This window comes from Glycine max, chromosome 6, assembly GCF_000004515.6.
Source record: "Glycine max cultivar Williams 82 chromosome 6, Glycine_max_v4.0, whole genome shotgun sequence".
In the NCBI taxonomy this organism is placed as follows: Eukaryota; Viridiplantae; Streptophyta; class Magnoliopsida; order Fabales; family Fabaceae; genus Glycine; species Glycine max.
Window position 1 is genome coordinate 15,575,405 of NC_038242.2, and position 13,329 is coordinate 15,588,733.

Genomic DNA, 13,329 nt, shown 5'->3' on the forward strand with positions numbered 1-13,329 from the left:
TTTGCGATATCTAAAAGGATCACCAGGACAGGGCCTATTCTACCCAACTTCAGGATCCATTCACATTCAAGCCTTTAGTGACTCTGATTGGGCTGGATGTCGTGATACCAGACGCTCCATTACTGGTTACTCAATTTTTCTTGGAAATTCTCTCATTTCATGGAAATCTAAGAAACAATCGACTGTTTCCCGTAGCTCATCTAAGGCAGAGTATCGAGCACTAGCAGCAACTACTTGTGAGATCCAATGGCTCACTTATCTCCTCCTGGAGTTTCGCATTTCATTTAATCAACCAGCAAACCTCTTCTGTGATAATAATTCAGCAATCCAAATTGCTTCCAACCAAGTATTCCATGAGAGAACTAAGCACATTGAGTTGGATTGTCACATTGTTAGGGAGAAATGTTTTAGTGGTCTTCTGAAATTGTTACCAGTCTGGTCCTCTATCCAGCTAGCCGATGCATTTACCAAAGCCTTGCAGCTAGCTTCATTCAAATTCATGATTTCCAAGCTCGAAATGATGAACATCTATTCCCAGCTTGAGGGGGGCTCTTAATCAAGTTGTCATTTCCCGCCAAATTCATTTTGAACTCTAACAAATTTGTAACAAACTTTGTAACTGCTTTTGTGTTAGTTTCTAGATCTATTCTCAATCTGTATATAAGTTCCTTTTGCTCAATGAATAATAGAAGCTTGTTTTGATCATCTTGCTCAATTTCTTTGCTTTCTTGTTCATAAACTTTTCCTCTTTTCTTCTCGAGCAATAGCCTCTGTTTTTCTTTATCTTGATAGCTACTGCACCTAATATGCAGATCTATGCGTGGTGATTTTCTAGTTCAAGCTTGATTTGTGACATGTCATGCATTTTCATCTTTTTTTCCTCTTCAATGCATTTAAACTCCATTAATTGTTCTTTCATCATTATTTTCTAAGGGAAACTTGTCAAAAGTTTCTCTTAAACTTTTCTAGTTGGTTGATTTTTTTCTGGCAGTGTATGCATTTCTTATTAACCAACTAGAAAAGTTTCTCTTAAACTCGCAGCGAGGACTACGTAAACGACATCATTCACTCGTTCTCTCTCCCGACGCTCCTCTCCAAAGGTTCGGTTCGTGTCCTTACGTCGTTTATTTTTAAGAGAAATACTAACAATATTTCCTCTTGCAAATCATGGTTATATTTCTCTGCAGATAAGACCTACAAAAATTAGTAACTATTGATTTTCAATCAATTTTATGCATGTGCGAAGAGAGGGTTAGAAATAAAATGTTTAATAGAGTCTCGTTAGCATTATTTTGATTTGAATTATTATTATTATTTTAGTAATTCAGAATTTAAAATTGAAATATTTGTGGTGTTTTTTGTTTTTGGTAGTGTGAGAGGGTGAAGGGTTACTGTGCCGCGTGATTCTTGGGAGATCAGAGATTATTCGTGATGATGACACAGAACAATGTTATCCGACTTGTGAAGAGTATGATTCTAGAGTGGATAATTTTTCGAGTCCAAGCAAGTACATCATTTGGAGTAATCGCATGAATACTCATGTTTTGCCTGCTTGTGTTGTAAGCTTCAGAGTTTCTTCCTTCAAAGGTTTGTTTTCATTTTTAGGGGGGTGTATTGGATTGGGATTTTGAGAGAATATTTTGACAAAAACAATCTTGAAGATTTTAAAAGATTATGTGGGATTGTATTGATTTTGTGGGATTTTAAAAGATTTTTTTTAAAAGACTTTTTACAATCAGGATTCTTAACCCAAGATTTTAATGGATTTCTAACACAGATTTTTAAGATTTCAAAGTACTTTATGGATTTTTAAGATTTTGAAAGATTAATACATTTTAAACAAAAAAATAACGGAAATTACAAAAGTGAATGAAAAAGATGATAAATAAATTATAATGTTTGAATAAAGAAAATAAAAACGATAGAAATTTTAAACCTTTTAATAACAAAGTCATTATTGCCTAAAAAAATAATAACAAAGTGATTCTCACTTCATGTTCGCCTAATTATTAGCATTTCTCCACATATCTGAACCTATATTAGTCCTCCATATATTAGCATCTTCTCGTTCCTGCTCTTGTGTTTGAACAATGGGTTCATGATCATTGTCTTCGTAATTTGGTAACACTGAAGATGAAGATGAAGACTCGTCAGTAGGTTCCACTGGAAATTCATCAGAACGACATTCTTTGCGAAGAAAATTATGAAGTGCTGCACATGCCAACACAAGCTCTGCTTGTGTTTTAAATAGAAATGGAGGTGCTGACTTAAAAATTGTGAACCGCGATTTAAAAATACCAAATATCCTCTCAATCACATTCCTTAAGGATGCATGCCGAAGATTAAATAATTCCTTTTCATTTTCAGGGTCATTACCGTGACCTGCAAAATCTTGTAGATGATATCGTACACCTCGATATGAGGCTAAAAATTTGCGTCGATTAGGAAATCCACAATCCACCAGATAATACTTACCTTGGGGCACTTTAAGTCCATTCTTCCTTGCCAAAGCATCACTTAACACCTTGGAATCATGTGCTGAACCCTCCCACCCGCTAAGAACGTACATGAATTCCAAATCAAAGTTACAAGCAGCTAATACATTTTGTGATATATTTCCATGATGATCACGATAACTGCTTACATCTCGTCCTTTTACTGATGCGGGAATATGTGTACCATCAATAGCTCCAATGCAATCCTAAAGTGTGTGTATCAATAATCATAAATATTATTATAATAATCACAATTATAATTATAATTTTGTTATAATTAGATAATGATCACATACCTTAAAATAAGGATAAAACCTTGTGCTTTCCCTTATTTTTGCAGGCACAGTTGAGCCTGGTCTAACCATTAAATCAGGTGCTAATGAGTTCAGAGCTTTCAAAATCTTGTAAAAATTTTCACTTGTAGCAAATTGTGATTGGCCAAATGTATTGCGGATTACACAATATCGAGTGTTCTGGCCGACAATCTGTAGGAATGATGCAAGCATTTCTTCAACACAAATAAATCTTGTATCCTCCAAAGGTGTTTTTTCTCTTATAATCGTGCACAACTTTCGAAATACATCAGGATACATCCTATATACTTGTCGAAAGATTGCAGGATCATCGTTTAATGCTTTGTGTATATAGTCATATCCCCGACTAGTAATTTGTCGTCGAGTTAATGGACGTTCAATATGTTCACCACGCATCATATTCAAAAAATGATTTAATATATCTATTAAAGCATAAATTGCCATCACATATGTGTATGTGGCTTCATGAAATTCTTCATTTGTTTCCTCGTCATCTATATCTTCATCATTTGTATCTTCATTATATATATCTCCATCCATTTCTTCGTTCTTTATGTCATGGTCATGGTTATAAGTCAATATCAAAGTTAATACAAATTCATATATAAAATAAATATAACTAAAGTTTAACCACAACAATTTCACAAAATATATAACCTAAATACTTCAACCATAATAGTTCGACCAAAAAACAAACCAAATATTTCAACCAAAATACAACCATAATAGTTCGACCAAAAAACAAACCAAATACTTCAACCAAAATAGAGACCCAAAAGATATAGTTCAACAAACTCACGATGTTTAAAATAATATGTTAATAATAGATGATCAAAATATTAATTATTCCCTAACTTAAAGTTTATCCAAGATGAGCGTTCTTCCGGTGACATCTTCAAGAAAAAATCCTTTTTTGCTTTAGTATTTAACAATTCAGCTGTCTTGAAACGCGTTATGTCATCCAAATTTGGAATTTCTTTTATAACATCCCAAATAATACCCTCGAGCTCTCTATCTCTATCTCTATCTTTTTCTCTTTTCTCCATCATGTTGGATATTTTTTCAAAATTCACAGCAATAGTCCCAATGCCAACAGAAAGATTTTCCAGAACATTGCCTTGATTGTTGATCCCAACAGCGCTTGAACTCCCTCCATACTCGGATCTCCTTCGCTTGTGACAGTTTTGTTTTTCTATGGGAACCTCTGAATCTAAAGGGGGGTGGGATGGTGGACTTGGTTGGTTTGGTGATGGAGGCTGATATGCTGGTTCATAGTTATTTGGTGTTATGAATGTATCACTATTAGGATCATATGAAAATTCTTCTATCCCAACAGTTCTATTTTCTGGCTCAAAAGTTGTTGCATCAGTATCATCTGGATCGACTGATATAGAATTATTCCCGCTAGAAACTCCACCCCCAACAACGATCTTCAAATACTCATAATCAACCATACTTTTTCCTCGAAGTTTGCTGTGACTTGGGTGGGACTAAAAAAAAAATCATTGTTAATATACTACAAATATTATAATTTACTAAATTTATAACTATTAATATATTTAAAAGATTATGAACTTAGCTCACCTTTAAGTAATCTTTCCATACATCCTCATGAGCAGTGAAAGTTTTTCCAATTGGGTCCCATCCAAAGCCAGAGTTGTTGCGCATAAGGGTTGACATCATGTTATACTGGTTTCGAAACTACTTCATCCGACTCAAATAATGACTATAAGTTTTAGGGAATTTAGTTTTTGCATTGAGTTGAGGAAGTATTATTCGTTCTACATTTTGTTTGCTAAGTGACCCATTGGCATCACGCAATCCCCTATTCATAGCATCCACCAAGAGGTGCAACAACTCATTGGTATCCTCCATAGTCCAAGATACATAATTATCTTTGTCTCTACTCTTTCCTTTGTTATTTTCTTGTGAATCCCCCATTTATTCGCTAATATATATATAAGAAACTAGTTATTTGACAAAAATAGTTATTGTTTCCTAATTGTCAAAAGTATAGTGACTATATCCCGAATAATATACAACTCAATAGAAAAACCAATAAAAAACTACCTAATAATAAAATAAGGGTCATGCTAACATGCGCACTTAGGGCACATGTTAAGGATACTTCCAATAGTAACTATGTCTTAAAAACAACAATTTTTGACTTTTAAAAAAGTAAATTGCATAACTTTCAATACAAAATTTCTATACATAATACACTAACAAGTTTCTTAAGGGCACATGTTAGCATTTTCCATAAAAATAATACTCATATATCATAAAATCATTTTAAAAAAAAACTATTAACAAAATAACAATAATAATAACACAATAACAATTAAAAAATTATTAACACAATAATAATAATAATAACACGCTGTCAAAAAAATAATAATAACACATTAATAATTAACATTTTAATAATAACACAAGAAAATACAGAAATATATATATATAATGGACGTGTAAAAAAACAAGTGAAGAAACAGAAAAAAAAAGAGTTTTTTATTTTGATTTGCATATACAGTACTAAAAAAAAAGCAATATGAAATCTTGATGCATATCAATTGCCATTCTTTTGATGCATATTCATTGCCTGGACGTTGAAAACAATATGAATACGAAATCTTGAAGCATATACAACACCCTTTTCTTTTGATTTGCGTAATATACATATAGTATGAACAATATTGACTATCGATTGCCATTAAAAAAATAGGTAAAATTGATTGAAAAGTTGTAAGAGAATGAACCTGGTAGTGGTTTGTGTCTTGTTCGGCAGGAGAAGAAAAAGTCTTTGGAAGATTATGAAAAGTCTTAAGGGTTTGGGTGAGATTGTTGGAGGAGTATTTTATGTGTATTTCTAACTAAAAAGTCTCTCAAAATCCATTCCACAAAAGAATCCATCAAAATCTATTTACTTTTGAATACCAAAAGACATTTTAAAAGTGGTAAGAAATCTCAATTGAATACCAACAGATTTTGTTGCCCTGAAAAAAAAATCTTTATTGTCTTAATTGAATACCACAATATTTGTTTATATTTTATAAAAGTCTTGATTGAATACCAGATGACTTTTTAATCATAAAAAAGTCTTTTAAAATCCTTTAAAATCTTAATCCAATACACCCCCTTAATTTCAAATACCAGGAATATTAGGGGCACATTCTCTTTTTAGCATTTAATTAAAATGTATTAAAAATCATTAATTTAGATAAATCGGATTCACCAAAATTTATGCGCTTTCCAAGATTTTGCCTCCATGTGATATTGCCGTCATCTCCAAGTTCTATAAAGATAAAAAAAGTAAGTGTTTTCTTTTTCTTGTATGCATTTGGGTTTCAGTTTGTTGCTTGTTTGTTTTTCTCATTGCTGATGTTTTCCTCTTACACAGGAGAAGAAGATTTCACGACATGAATTGATACAAAGAGTGAGACGAATAGTTGGAGATAAGTTGTTGGGTGCAGCCATCAAATCTTATAGAGACAATAAGGTACGGTGATTCTCTTTTTTATATCTTTTGGAAACATTGTGACATAACTTCATCAATTTGGTTCAAATTAATTCAATATAATTTTCTTTCCTTGAAATACAGTTCATTGACTTGATTTTTTTTATTAATAAATATTAATTATTAGTATTGATAATTTTTGTTAATAAATAATTCGAGTCTATGATTTTTTTTTTCTCCTATTACCATTAGATTAATTTTATATCTCCCTATGCATTACAATTTGATGGTTGAGAAATCATTATCATTTGCAATTAGAGTTTTCTTTCCCCTTTCATGATGTGCATATTCTTTATACTAGTTATTCTGAAATAACTGGGTACTCCTTTTCAATTTCACCTATCAATGTATTGAGAAGATTAAAAAAATAGGAATAAAAGAGCAACTGGAAATATGAAGTTTTATCCAGATCTAATATGGGTGTAAAGCATACGGCTAATTGTTTTTGGTGCTTCTGGATTATTTATTCTGGAAATTCTGGAAATTCCGGAAGTGGAATTAGTTTGAGTGTGCAACATAGATCTCATAACTATAAGTAGTATTATTAGTTTGAGTGGTTGGAACATTATTGTCAAAGAAAAAGTAGGTACCAAGAAAATATTATTTTACCTACGCCCCCAACCCTATGGGAGATGACAGAAGTGGGAACTGAATTTAAGAATTAAAAAACTCTAGAGATCGTCATTGCTGTCTCAATTGTTGTATTCGTGTGTTTCCTTTCCTTTCCAATATGGGAATTTGGCTTTGTATTCTTTGTTCGTTGTTACCTAACCTAGTATATTTGTTTGTCTTTCACAGAAGAAACCAAGCTTTCTAAAATCAAGGTCAAAGAATGGCTTAGCGACGCGGATAGAATAATTTCCTTCACGTGAGTTCTTTTTCTTGGGTTGACACAATGCATTACTAAACTTCATAACCAAACTTACAAGGAGGACACATAAACTGCTTTAAAAGCACTGTGACATATTTGACTCAACCTTTTTTTTTAATTTGTATTTTTTTATGAGGTTGATATAGCATAGGAGAAGGAATCTTTTCTTTTCTTTTTCTTTATGGTTGTCACTTGCCAGTGGGAATGATGTCCTCCATGAATAAGGATATGCTATCATGGACACATTGACCCACTCCAATGGACTGTCCTTAAAATTGTACATAGTAATTTTGTTGTTTCTTCTTTTTCTCTTGAGATAGATATATTATTTCATCATTACCACATGTATTAAATTAGTTACCCAATCTAATTAGTGGCTGATTAAATTGTTTTTTTTTTATAAAGAAAACTGATTAAATTGTTAATTCGTAGCAAAAAAAGTTTGTTAATTGGTATTTGAATGGTACCGCTTGCTACTGCATATATGCCAGCAACCAAATTTATGGTACCTTGCCTTTTAAGTCACCTTTGTTAATTGGTGATTGGTTTTAACTTTTAATTATTTAATTTTTAACTAATAAGTTATTACTTATTGGTTCGTGCCTTAAAAATAAATTACGTATTGGCTCGTCCAGCCTATCTTTTACAGAATATATATATATATATATATTTCTTGGTTAAAAATGTTAACAAATTTTGTAAAATAAATCATTTTGAAAATTTAGCAATGTAAGTATGTTAAAATTTAAATAGTTTTCAAAAAGTCAATTGGGCACGTAAATTTTTCTTTGAAAAAATAATAATTTTTATTTTAGTTTTAAAGAAATTTATTATCAGTTTTCAAAAAAACTAAAAATTGAAAAGAATTTAAAATGTATTCTTCTTTTTTTGGTACAATAACTGCACTGAATCTAGAAGATTAAAGTTTATGACTTTATGGATACTATTCAAACTAAGTTTAGATCAATTCTAACTTGTGCAAGAGTCTGATTAAATTTAAACGCTATTTTAATTTTTTTTAGTAGTCTACAAAAATTCTAGGTTCAAATATTATTTTTGTCATTATAGACAAAGAAAATCTCAAACTTTAAAAACACACCATTCAATGATTTTTATTTTATAACAAAAGAAATAACTTTTTGTTTAAAATATTAAAATTTAAAAATTAACAAACTATTTTAATTTTATTTTTCGAAGTTTTTTATTAAAGTAACCTTTAAAAAACAAGATATACGTTACTTTTCTATAATCTATTTTAGAAGAATTAATATTTCAAAGAATTTAACTTAAATATACTGACAATCTAAAATTTATTTATGCTATCATAATCGTAAACAGTCCTTTATGATAACACCACTATTTTTTATAATAATTATTTTATAAGTCACTCTTAGGTTATTTATAATTAATTAGTAATATAATAGTTTTTACATTATGTAGGAAAATTAAATTCTATTTTAAATATTTTATTTCAAATAATATATTAAATTATTCCTTAATATAATAAATAAGTTATTTATTTCCAACGAATCCAAAAAAACATAAGTTATTTCAACATTAAGAGATTAATTAAATGGTGTAAGATAAGCTTTACATTTGACATTGTAAGTTTCAACTCATACTCATCTTCTTACAGCTGGATATAATGTAAGTTTCCTTATTATCTTTTCCCAAAAAGTTTGATACCAAAAAGAGTTACAAGTTAATTTGAATTATAAAATTATACTAATAAAAAATAAAGATTAATAGTTATACATTAATAATATAAAATAATTTTATACTATCATTCAATCTTATATTATATTTTTAAAATAATTTAAAGTTTTTATTATAAAAAATTAACAAATTTATAATATGTGATGAGTTTTTTTCCATAAAAAATCATTTCATTGTCCGGATGACATCCAATTGTGGGATTTTATCTACAGAGTTTCTAAGGGTTGTTTTTTTTTTTAATTTTATTGAAAAATAAAAAATAATGATACAAATATGTTTGGTTGGATTTTTATTTTTATTTTCAGTGAAAATATTTTTCTAAACGAACCAAAATCTGAAAACAATCAAATTTTATTTTCAGGTGAAACCAGAAACTTCGTTTGGAGTAAAATGAAAATACGGTAATAAAAAATGTAATTTTAAACAAATTTAAAAATACATTTTTTTTAAAAAACATAAGGAATGTAATTTTAAACAAATTTAAAAATATATTTTCTTTTAAAAACACATTTTCAGTGTTTTTATTTTTTGAAAGTAAAAAATAAAAAGTCAAATTAAATATGTTTCTAGAATTCTAACTTTTAAAAAATGAAAACATTTTTTCAAAAAATAAAAATAAAAACCAAACGTACAGAACTCCTTCTGCATTTGATCTACATTTAGTTTTATTTCATCTCCGTGTGCTCAAAGCTCTTTCACCTTTCTTTCTCAAAAGTTTTTGTCTTTCTCGTGTTAACTTAAAAAATAAATGAATAAATAAATAAATCTCAAATTGTCATGTCAAGCGGATTGCAAGTGGAATCTGATCGTTCCCCTGGATTCCGTTACCCTTTTCTTTCCTCTGTTTTGGCCCAAAAAGGAAGAAAAAAAAAGTTAAATAGTTACAAAACAAGAAAGATTAACTATTTAATTAATAATAACTATGAGTAATTTCCAATTAATTAATCAATCAACTACATATGGTGATATGTTTTGGATTGGTTACATTTCTATCCGTTGATCGATGTTTTGTTTGGATAGAATTTAGTGATGAAATGGTAAAAATCAAGGAAAAAAATGAATATCAATCCCATGGTTCGATTTGAGATTATCAAATTTAGAACAGTCAAGAACTAATAAAAAGAAAAGTTTATTTCATATAAAAGATTTTCAAGTTTTTGTTTTCAATTAAAGTTGATGGATTGGTTATTTGGTTAAGCCTTGGGAGATATTTTATTTTTCTATTATAACTTACATGAAATCTTTGTGTTCCAGATACCTTTTTACAGTAGTTAAATTCTTTAAACTTTATAAATAAAAAAAATATGCCCTTCATTTCTTTTACAGGAAATTATGCACTTCATATGATCTATATATTTAAAGAAGTTTCTCATAAAAAAATATTAAAAGAAGCTAATGACTAATGATATATTAAATAATCACATAATATTTTAAGCAACAAAGCATATCAAGAAACATAATTTGTAACTTTTATATTTGAATAGTTTTTATTGAGACTAAGAGAATAGTAAAACAAGAGACATGCTTGACAATCCGTGTTAACTATATAGAAATAAATATTATATTAATTAAAAGTAATCAAAATGAGGGTTTACACTTGATAGTTATCGAAATTATGCGTTTTAAAAATAAAAATTATCGTAATTATACTATTTTAATTTTTTTAGGTCTTTTATGGAAAAATAAGTTTTAAGACGATATATAGTGTGGTTTGATTATTATAAATGGGAGTTATTTGCATAACCTTCCTAAACTTGAGTTCTGAAAACAAGTCTTAAATCCTAAACTTGCTAATTAGAATCTAGAACTTCTCTTCTATGATGATTCTGATCCTTTGCGGCAGTGTTTGCTATGGAAATGCTCGATGAGGGTACCTATAATTGTGTTTCAATGGTAAACTTAATTAAGAGTAACTTCAGAAGAATAATAGCAATGGTTAATTAAGATGAATCCAAATGTATTAGAGTCAACATGTGCCTTCTCTTGGTAGGACTTAGGAGGTGATAGAAAATTTTACAACACTTCTAACATGTTAAGACCAAATCATTTCAGTCTATGTTGGATTGACAAAATGACCCATATATAAACTTGGGCCTAGGCCTTTAGACTTTAGTTAGTCTAGAAGAAATTCAGTTCAAAGAAAAAGGCTATTGCTTTGCTTTGTTATCATTCTTGCTATCCACACCTTCCACAGGTTTTTTATAATCTATAATTATTGATAAAGACAATTGTCCCCTTCAGTATACATATTTCTTATTTCTAAATTATCTTTTAATATATCTATATATATATATATATAATTATTTTTATTTCCTTCCTGAACCTTTAAAATGTAATTGCTATCACTTCTTCTTAAAAAAATTATTATCATTACTTTTTTTTAACTATTTTTTATAAAAAAAAATAAAGATGGAGGCACGAAGTGCCTCTTTTTAACTAATAATAATAATGTCCTTATAAGCAAATGTGATTTCATTGTTCTAGAATTTCAATTCTCAGAATTATGAAAAATAAAATGAATTCTAGAATTTAAATTCCCAAAATATTTAAAATGACTTACGAAATTAAAATTGTAAAAGCATGTAATTTTATTTTTTTTTGAAATTACAAAGTCTTTTTACATTCCAGGAGGATTAAACTTCGGAAAAATTATTTTATTAATGAATTTCACTTTTGCTTTTAATTTTTTTTTTACTACAGTTATACTGTTTGAATGGTCAAATTATGACAAATATTTGAATAAATAAGTAAAAATAATTTATAAATTAAAAATTAAATTAACTAAGAATATATATATATATATATATATATATATACATATATATATATATACATATAATTATCTTTAATTTACTATGAATTAGCTAGGAATTAATTAGGAAATAATTTTTAAAATACTATAGATATAGAATAATTTTAGCTAAACATTAGCTACAAATTTATTAGGATTATTTTTCGTAGTTGATTAACTACTCATTTCATGCTACCACTCATATTGTACTAATTTTGTTGTAGCTAATTTCACAAATTCTTGTAGTGATCTTCACATTTTTGTCTTGATCTTCGTGACAATGAACCCTTGACCCAAATTCATCTTCTATTGACACTTGATATTTTTTGCATCTTCCTTTTTAGATATCAGATGTTTTCTGTATCTTCAAATTTAACTTCTTGATTTCGATTATATGCTATCTCTTGGACATAATCTTTGAAATGTCAAGTATTTGATTACTCCAACGCGAGCCAACTTCGATCTTCTATTCATAACCTCGAGAAAAAAAAATGAAATTTGGCCAATATCAAAATGATGAAGAGGAATGAAATTTACACTAATAAATTATTTTTAACGACAGCAGGGTAGTATAACATCACGCTATTTGTTGTTTGACATTAATTCTCGGCGCCCCTTTACTTATTCACAAAGTTTAATCTATGACATGCCATCATGTAATAAACTTGTAACGCATTAAAAATGTAATAATGATCCAGCATTATTAACAGTTTTTGCGAATTCTTAGGTTCGTTTGTTTCAAGATAATTTGTTTAGTCTTAAAAAAAAATCTTCAGAATATAACATGAAAATGTCATTTTTGGATATTATTAAAAAAAAGTTTGGTTAACTCTTTGACTTGGTTGGAATTAATTTTTATATTGTTAGAACGATTAAAACATGTGTTTAATTAAGTTATCTTTTCTTACACCCCTCGTCTCTTCCCCATATGTTCGAAAATTGAAATAATTGAACGAAAAGTAAAAATTACCTATTAAAAAGGAGCATTAGAGGGAAAGAAAAAATTATCGTAAAATATATGAATGAAATTAATAATCAGTCAAATTACAAGAATATTTATTGAAAAAAAATTGCGAGATTAAAAAAAATTTAAGCACATATCTTGAAGGAACAATGAGAAATTAGTGATGAGATAATGGTTATATATATATATATTTCTACTCATGAAGATGTATTCCTATTAAGTGGAAATATTTTTTCTCGCATTTTTTATCGGGACTAAATATTAGTAGAACGTGAAATTATATATTTTTTAGAAATAAAATATATTCAGAATTAATTTTTTATGATATCAAAATAAACTTGAGATAATTTTTCTGGTTTATATATTTTGAAGAATAACAAAATAGTCCTTGAAACAAACGTTGTGTTATTGTATAATTCTTCAAATCAAGGATTTATTTTGAGCATGCAGGTTGTTACGAAAGCATCAGATATTTTTATTTGTATTATAAACAAAATGTTTTTTTTTTTGTTCATTAGCTTTTTTTTATTGATGAAAGCTTCAGATTGATTCATCATAACTTTTACCGTACCAATTCAATTCAGCGTGACCAATAAATAACCATGTATATTTTCTCCCGTGCTTTTCTTTCAGCATATCCATTTATCATAATTCACAGTTAATA

General features: G+C 28.5%; 2 protein-coding genes across 2 annotated transcripts; one reads left to right on the plus strand and one right to left on the minus strand.

Moving 5' to 3' along the window:
* Positions 1–721: 721 nt before the first annotated feature.
* On the plus strand, positions 722–7,536 carry LOC121175063 (probable inactive poly [ADP-ribose] polymerase SRO5). Its single transcript, XM_041016582.1, has 5 exons — positions 722–1,100; positions 1,372–1,587; positions 6,027–6,118; positions 6,207–6,305; positions 7,122–7,536. Exons 2-5 carry the CDS (start codon positions 1,530–1,532, stop codon positions 7,179–7,181), a joined length of 309 nt encoding a protein of 102 aa, XP_040872516.1. The 5' UTR covers positions 722–1,100; positions 1,372–1,529; the 3' UTR covers positions 7,182–7,536.
* LOC100782123 (uncharacterized protein At2g29880) lies at positions 3,285–4,769 on the minus strand. The gene is made up of 2 exons (XM_006581863.3): positions 4,394–4,769; positions 3,285–4,299 (listed from the first exon to the last, which is right to left on the minus strand). Exons 1-2 carry the CDS (start codon positions 4,490–4,492, stop codon positions 3,649–3,651), a joined length of 750 nt encoding a protein of 249 aa, XP_006581926.1. The 5' UTR covers positions 4,493–4,769; the 3' UTR covers positions 3,285–3,648.
* Positions 7,537–13,329: the final 5,793 nt, after the last annotated feature.